Source organism: Leptodactylus fuscus, chromosome 5 (assembly GCF_031893055.1).
Source record: "Leptodactylus fuscus isolate aLepFus1 chromosome 5, aLepFus1.hap2, whole genome shotgun sequence".
Classification (NCBI taxonomy): domain Eukaryota; kingdom Metazoa; phylum Chordata; class Amphibia; order Anura; family Leptodactylidae; genus Leptodactylus; species Leptodactylus fuscus.
In genome coordinates, this window is record NC_134269.1 from 5,452,351 (window position 1) to 5,461,193 (window position 8,843).

Consider the following 8,843-nt stretch of genomic DNA (forward strand, 5'->3'; position numbering starts at 1 on the left):
CCTCTTGCTGTTCCGGTTGCTCCTGCCCCTCCTCTCCACCCATTTGGATAGACATTGGTTGTCCTATAGAGATGAGCGAGTAGTATTCAATCGAATACCTCGCCGCCATAGCGATGCGTGTAAGCGGCCGAACACCAAGGGGTTATATATATATATATATATATATATATATATATATATATATATATATATTATTTATAGTGCTCCCAATGACCCCTTATATTTTATATGCCCCTGTGGAAAAAGTGAAAGGTTTGGTTTGGGTGAGCGGGTATGTTCCAATCAGCCAGCTCAAAGGTGTATAGTAAAAAAAAAAAAAAAAACACAGCAGGGATGTCAGCTGACTAATTAAGGCCTGATATTAGGTTGTGTGTAAGTACTAGGAGTGTAGCACTACACTGAAGAGACTGGTCTGTGTAGCTAAACCTGCAATAACCCAGAAAACTGTGCCACCTGTTTGAGCAAATACAGTGGGGCAAAAAAGTATTTAGTCAGTCACCAATAGTGCAAGTTCCACCACTTAAAGAGATGAGAGGCGTCTGTAATTTACATCACAGGTAGCCCTCAACTATGAGAGACAAAATGAGAAAACAAATCCAGAAAATCACATTGTCTGATTTTGTAAGAATTTTTTTGCAAATTATGGTGGAAAATAAGTATTTGGTCACCTACAAGCAATCAAGAATTCTGGCTCTCACAGACCTGTAACTTCTTCTTTAAGAGTCTCCTCTTTCCTCCACTCATTACCTGTAGTAATGGCACCTGTTTAAACTTGTTATCAGTATAAAAAGACACCTGTGCACACCCTCAAACAGTCAGACTCCAAACTCCACTATGGTGAAGACCAAAGAGCTGTCAAAGGACACCAGAAACATAATTGTAGCCCTGCACCAGGCTGGGAAGACTGAATCTGCAATAGGCAACCAGCTTGGATTGAAGAAATCAACTGTGGGAGCAATAATTAGAAAATGGAAGACATACAAGACCACTGATAATCTCCCTCGATCTGGGGCTCCACGCAAAATCTCAACCCGTGGGGTCAAAATGATCACAAGAACGGTGATCAAAAATCCCAGAACAACGTGGGGGGACCTAGTGAATGAACTGCAGAGAGCTGGGACCAATGTAACAAAGCCTACCATCAGTAACACACTACGCCGCCAGGGACTCAGATCCTGCAGTGCCAGACGTGTCCCACTGCTTAAGCCAGTACATGGGTACATTTAAGTGTGGTGCATGGCATGTATATACTTCGACTAAAAAGGTCAATGAATTCACATCAGCATCTACGGCACCCTCCCGCCAGACAAGAGATGATATCAATTGTTGTACAAAGAGAGTGTTTTACCCGGCTTTTTGGATCATCCTCTAAACTATATTGGAAGAGACAATTACGTAGATGAAATATGGACCATATTACCATCTAAGTAATTCATCAACATGAAGAGAGGATAGACCCCATCCCTGTTTAGTGATTACCTTCCAGGGCATTGAGCATATAGGAAAATTCCGGAGTTGTGGCGACTGGGATCACGTCATATAACAAAATGAGGCCCAATGGATTTTCTGTATGGATTCCATCAAGGCCAATTCCTCAATCATGCAATCTCATTTGTTAGACGGTAGCAGCCACAGTCTCTCATTTCCCATTTTATGGAATTATTGTTTAGCTTGATCTACCACATATGGGGTACCTTATCAATGATAATTGGAATTCATCAGTAAAAACCCGGGGGATTAACTATCAGCATAAGCATTTATGGCACACGTGACACTCTAGGACTGACTGAGCCAGTCCTAGAGTGGCAACTGGCCGGGTGGGCAGGACAGCTTTTCCATGCTCTTCCAGAGAGTAATGAAATCACAAAGGCCACCTTAGACTTCTCATCTGGAAAGAGACTAGGACAGGCCTCAATGTATGTGTCACACTGGTGGATCAATCTCCGACATCCCCGCGGCTCACCTGCATGCCGCACCGGAGGCTGTAGAGGACATGGTGACACCGCAGGGGTTGGCCGACTACCAACCAACTTAACCATAGCCTGAACTAAACCCTGAGATAGGGCAGAAAGGTCACTGGGACAGCTGGTGGAGATTGCTGCAAGTGTTGCTCCACTACGCCCTGGCGTGTTTTCAGACAGGGCTTTGGTTCTAGCCTACTGTTATGATTGCAGGTTATATTAAAGAAAAAACTAAATAATAATATCCTGCAGAGCCCACTGGGCTCTGAACTTCAGGGCACCCTGGTATGAACAAGGCCCGACAATTAACTTCACTGCCGGGCTACACCATAAACTGATTTCTACTTGTTACTTCACAGGGAAGCTGCCTCTTGCAGTACAGAGCAACCGCTAATGAATAATAAAGTCTTGCAGTTACTGCAAGACTAACACAAACCAAACTATGACTGTGTGCTCCCAGTAGCTTACTGGGCCTCACCCACCACAGCCACCTGCTGTGGAGCACCACAAGTAGTAGCCTGCCTAAGGTAGGATATCCCCCAATACTGACTAAGGGAAGGGATAACCACAATTTTAAGTTAAGGGTGGAGATACTCCCTACCTGCCTAACTAAGCAGCTTGCTGCCAACTACAGTCTTGCACTGATGTGCACAAAATGCAATTGAGGCTAGAGCATCAGATGACCCAAACCTGCCTCCTTAAATGGAGGGAAGGCAGGCCTGATCAGGCAGCCCAGGTGCCCATAGGCTGATACCACTGTCAGTCAGCAGACCGACCAATGCGTATCTGCTGCAAGGGGATTAACCCCATGCATGCTGGACTGAGCAGAAAAAGCAGAACAGGCTGCGACTCTCATCCTTTGGCTGCACCTGCCGCACATTATTTTCCCACTATGTGACCTCCTTTTGCTGCTGCCACCTCCCCACTCTTTCGCCGGGTCACTCAGTGACCTCCTAAGGCTGCTGCCATATCCCCACTCTGTCACCAGATCACTCTATGGCTTCCTAAGGCTTCGGCCACCCACACTGGAAGAAGTCATGTAGTCAGTAGGTAGTGTAGCACTGGAAGAAGTCATATAGTCAGCAGGCAGTGTGGCACTGGAAGAAATCATGTAGTCAGCAGGCAGTGTGGCACTGGAAGTATCATGTAGTCAGCAGGCATTGTAGTACTGGAAGAAGTCATGTAGTTAGCAGGCAGTGTGGCACTGGAAGAAGTCATGTAGTCAGCAGGCAGTGTGGCACTGGAAGAAGTCATGTAGTCAGCAGGCAGTGTGGCACTGGAAGAAGTCATGTAGTCAGCAGGCAGTGTGGCACTGGAAGAAGTCATGTAGTGAGCAGGCAGTGTGGCACTGGAAGAAGTCATGTAGTAAGCAGGCAGTGTGGCACTGGAAGAAGTCATGTAGTGAGCAGGCAGTGTGGCACTGGAAGAAGTCATGTAGTGAGCAGGCAGTGTGGCACTGGAAGAAGTCATGTAGTCAGCAGGCAGTGTGGCACTGGAAGAAGTCATGTAGTAAGCAGGCAGTGTGGCACTGGAAGAAGTCATGTAGTCAGCAGGCAGTGTGGCACTGGAAGAAGTCATGTAGTAAGCAGGCAGTGTGGCACTGGAAGAAGTCATGTAGTCAGCAGGCAGTGTGGCACTGGAAGAAGTCATATAGTCAGCAGGCAGTGTGGCACTGGAAGAAGTCATGTAGTGAGCAGGCAGTGTGGCACTGGAAGAAGTCATGTAGTAAGCAGGCAGTGTGGCACTGGAAGAAGTCATGTAGTCAGCAGGCAGTGTAGCACTGGAAGAAGTCATATAGTCAGCAGGCAGTGTGGCACTGGAAGAAGTCATGTAGTAAGCAGGCAGTTTGGCACTGGAAGAAGTCATGCAGTCAGCAGGCAGTGTGGCACTGGAAGAAGTCATGTAGATAGCAGGCAGTGTGGCACTGGAAGAAGTCATGTAGTCAGCAGGCAGTGTGGCACTGGAAGAAGTCATGTAGTAAGCAGGCAGTTTGGCACTGGAAGAAGTCATGCAGTCAGCAGGCAGTGTGGCACTGGAAGAAGTCATGTAGTCAGCAGGCAGTGTGGCACTGGAAGAAGTCATGTAGTAAGCAGGCAGTGTGGCACTGGAAGAAGTCATGTAGTCAGCAGGCAGTGTGGCACTGGAAAAAGTCATGTAGTAAGCAGGCAGTGTGGAACTGGAAGAATTCATGTAGTCAGCAGGCAGTGTGGCACTGGAAGAAGTCATATATTCAGCAGGCAGTGTGGCACTGGAAGAAGTCATGTAGTCAGAAGGTAGTGTGGCACTGGAAGAAGTTGTGTAGTCAGCAGGCAGTGTGGCACTGGAAGAAGTTGTGTAGTCAGCAGGCAGTGTGGCACTGGAAGAAGTCATGTAGTCAGCAGGCAGTGTGGCACACTATCAGCCCGGGAAAGAGATACATTTCAATTTAATATTGCCCCAGAAAATACATCAATGTACACTGTCACTAAATTATCATAAAGGCTTAACAGAGAATTTGTGGCAGGAAAGCAGTTGTATTTTAATACCGAAAATATACAAATTTTGGTCAAGAAGAAATATCACTAATTGTCTGCCGTACTTCCCACTAACTCTTCACATAAGAATTGATCCTTCTCTATTGAACATGTTACTGTCTGTGTTATGGGTCTGCCATATGATCAGGAAGAAAGGGTTTGACCACAATGGCTCCTCAGTAAAGGTTGTTTCCCAAATAGTTTTATAATCAACTGGATGAGTAAAACTGCTGTTCTCCCCGGGACCACATGTCTGGACAATGGAGGAAAATCAGGGATGCATAGAGCACTGCTGGTAATGTATAGAACAGAGATATCACAGCTGATAAATCCAAATGTTTTTATTCCATTAAAAATTAACAGGCAACACATTTCAACATTGATCAAACGTCTTCATCAGACCAACAAGGTAGATCATGGAATTAGAGTGGATTATACAACTGGAGTAGTGTTCATGGAGAGGTTAAATGGTGAACATTACTCCAGTTGCATAATTAACTAAAGAGGTCATTAAATCCACAGATAACTGGTCTATAATATTGGTGAATTGTCTGCATTGTATGTGATGGCTTTCTAGAGATGTTTGTTGATGAGTTCCTTTATAGCGTTCTTAATGTCTTTATTCCTCAGACTGTATATAATGGGGTTGATCAATGGAGTGAACACAGTATATAGCAGGGAGAGGATCTTACTCATGGTGATGGTTTGTCCTTTTGTTGGGACAATATAAACACTGAACATAGTTCCATAGAATATGGAGACCACAATGAGGTGGGAGCTACAGGTGGAGAAGACTTTCTGTCTACCGGTACTGGATGGGATCCTTAAGACTGCCCGAACAATATAAGTATAAGATAATACAATGATTATGATCGGGATGGTGAGCATTGGAGTGGCTGTTATATAAATCTCAGATTGAACAATGAAAGTTCCAGAACAGGCGAGTTCTAGGAAGGGGACAACGTCACAGAATAAATGGTCGATGATATTTGGGCTACAAAAGTTTAGTTTTGCTATTGTTATGATGTAAATCAAAATTACAGAAAACACAAAAAAGAAACAGATGACGCTCAATATCAAACAATAAGTATTTGTCATTAAAGTGGTATAGCGGAGGGGATTACAGATGGCCACGTATCTGTCATAGGACATCAGTGCAAGAAGAAGACATTGAAAAGCTTCAGAGGTGGAGAAGAAATAAAACTGAACAATACACCCAATAACAGTAATGGTCGCCCCATTATTCAGTAGGGTGTGGAGCATGTTGGGGACAATATCTGTGGTCAGTAACATGTCAAAGATGGCGAGTAGTGAGATGAAGAAGTACATTGGAGTGTGGAGGTTCTTGGTGGAGGACACCAGGGAGATGATCAGAAGGTTCCCACATATTGACCCGCAGTAAATCACAAAGAAAAGACAGAAGAGGAAAAGTCTTAAACCTTCAGTGACTTGGAATCCTAAGAGTAAGAACTCTGTGACCACCGTCCTGTTGTTCTCCTGCACAGATACCAAGAATAGAATTAGTCTTCTCATAACACACATGACTTAGGGCTTACTCAGATATCTAGAAATCATGGTTTGGTGTCTCCATGGCCATGTAAGCAATGGGAAATAGATATTTTGTTCGAGTTGACCATGACAATATATTGAGCATTAATGAGCAGATTCGGTTTGCCTTCCACAATGTATTAACATTTTCTAATTAAGTTCTTATCAAAGGAACCAAAGACAGGAAAAAAGTAACCACAGTAAGTGCTCACAATAATCTGCGTAAACTTACAACGGTCTGACTACCTGGGCATTAATGGCTATATCAACAGGATCCACTTTTGGGATCCTCGCCTATCTTCAAAACATGGGTCTGTGATCTCCATGTTACTGCCACAGTCAAGGGAGACCTTTTTTTAATGATTTTCTTGATACCTTCAGACGTCTTGTGGAGTCCATTCCTCTAAGGCTTAGAGCTGTTTTCACGGCATAAGAGGAACCAATATAATATTAGGCAGGAGGTTTTATTGGTTAACTTGTATCGGATATTTCTTTGTTCTTGATATTCATGTTCAGGATAATATTTCTTCTTCTTGTTACTCTCTGGTGGGGATGGAGGAGACTGTGAGACAGCGGCAGTGTCGGCCTCCACCGCGACACACGAATGAGAGGAAAACCTGGTGATATTTATGTATAAAATGGATATGAGGTACCAGGTAGAATATATCTCAGGAGACGTTTCTACTCTGTCTGATGAGTCTCCAGAGTTCTGGTCAATAGAGAATTCTAAAATAAACATCTTCTAAGAGCCAGATAATTTTTATTTAATAATATCAGGTAAAATGATATATATTGTAAAATAATATAGTTATACATGAAGAAGATCCATGTCGTGACTCCTAGCAGAGGGTCTTGGATGAAGAACGCCCCCTATGGTTTACAAATGCTCTCATAGGCAGTACAGAAGGGTTGTCCTAGTGTCACCTTCTCAAACTCAGAATATTTTCTTGTACACCTCTTCTTGCTCTTTTTTCTAAATTTATTGGGGCCTCTTCTTTATTCTATATCACAGTTAGGGTTGAGCAATCGGGATGGGAAAAGATCGGATTTCGATCAGCGATCGAGTAAATTTCACGATTGTGATTGGAATTCTGCCCAATCTTTTCCAGCAGGATCGAGATTGGAGGTTATCTCAAGATCAGCTCAATCCTAAAAGTGACTTTTCCCATAGAGAAGCATTGACTAGGGTTGAGGATCGGGATCGGAAAAGATCGGATTCCGATCAGCGATCGAGTAAATTTCACGATCGCAATCGGGATTGAGATCAGATGGAAAATGATCAGAAATTGGATTTTAAAATTGATCTTGAAATCTCAAGATCGGCTCAACCCTAATCACAGTGGGTCTATAGCACCTTCTCAAACATCAATGTCACAGTCAAGGCGAATAAAACTAAAATATAACTTTTATTTGCAAATATTAAAACCACTACAGGATACAACACCAATATAGATAAAATGTATCCTGCAACTCTGCAACTTGTAAAGCACAAGCCATGACCACAAGACGGATATACAGGATATACAGGACAGCTGATTAGATGGCTGTGATTGGCTTTAAATATGCTTAAGGACTAGAGATGAGCGAACACTAAAATGTTCGAGGTTTGAAATTCGAATCGAACAGCCGCTCAATGTTCGTGTGTTCGAACGGGTTTCAAACCCCATTATAGTCTATGGGGAACAGATACTCGTTAAGGGGGAAACCCAAATCCGTGTCTGGAGGGTCACCAAGTCCACTATGACACCCCAGGAAATGATACCAACACCTCTGGAATGACACTGGGACAGCAGGGGAAGCATGTCTGGGGGCATCTAACACACCAAAGACCCTCTATTACCCCAACATCACAGCCTAACAACTACACACTTTACACATTCAAAAAAACCTCTATCAAAGTGGGAAAATACCTGGAAACCTTCTTTAGGGCCCCTTCACACGGCGGATACGCTCACTGCTTTGGAGCGTGTAAACGTTCCGTAGCAGCGGCGTCTAAAAGCAGATCGCATTGTTTTCTATGGGAGACGGCAGACGCGCGCTCGCCATAGAAATGAATGGGCTGCTTTTTCCATTCATTTCTATGGCGAGCGCGCGTCTGCCGGCTCCCATAGAGAACAATGGGAACTGCTTTAGACGCCGCTGCTACGGAACATTTACACGCTCCAAAGCAGTGAGCGTATCCGCCATGTGAAGGGGCCCTAACTCCCCAAATGGATGGACACAAACCCCAATTTAAGCTCAACAAACAGTAACAACCACCCCTTTAAATCATGTTCCCCATGACAACCACGGATGGAATAGACAATGGGAAATCCAAAAGCCCTCACCCTTAACTGTCATTGTGTGTGTGTGTGTGTGTGTGTGTGTGTGTGTGTGTGTGTGTGTGTGTGTGTGTGTGTGTGTGTGTGTGATGTGGTAAGACCTTCCAAAATTCACTTTTCTAGCCCTTAACATGAGCCCTTCCAAACAAAGTTACAGGACCTTAAGCTGAGCTACCAGCAGAGATTGAGGCCCTTGGCATGAGTAGAGCCTTGCACCAGCAGTGTTTTTGGCACTTAGGGTGAGTTGAGCCTTGTACCAGCGTGTGTCCCTTAACATCAGGCGGGCCCTAAGTTCTGCGCTTTGCACAAAAGTTCCACATTAACTAGGCTGAATGGTACAAAGATTAGTAGGCCCGAGAACCAGGAACAAGTCTTGCAATGGCTGTCGGATAACGCTTAAAGCACATTGTCCACCAGCAAGTCAGCCTCTACCTCCTCTTACCCAACAGTCTTGTCCTCCTTCCACCCAAAATTCCCAATCTTCCCAGAACAATAACCCC

At 44.3% G+C, this 8,843-nt stretch overlaps 1 protein-coding gene across 1 annotated transcript; it reads right to left on the reverse strand.

Moving 5' to 3' along the window:
• Window positions 1-5,047: 5,047 nt before the first annotated feature.
• Window positions 5,048-6,016, reverse strand: LOC142204333 (olfactory receptor 2A12-like). Its single transcript, XM_075275644.1, has one exon. It carries the CDS (start codon window positions 6,014-6,016, stop codon window positions 5,048-5,050), a length of 969 nt encoding a protein of 322 aa, XP_075131745.1.
• Window positions 6,017-8,843: the final 2,827 nt, after the last annotated feature.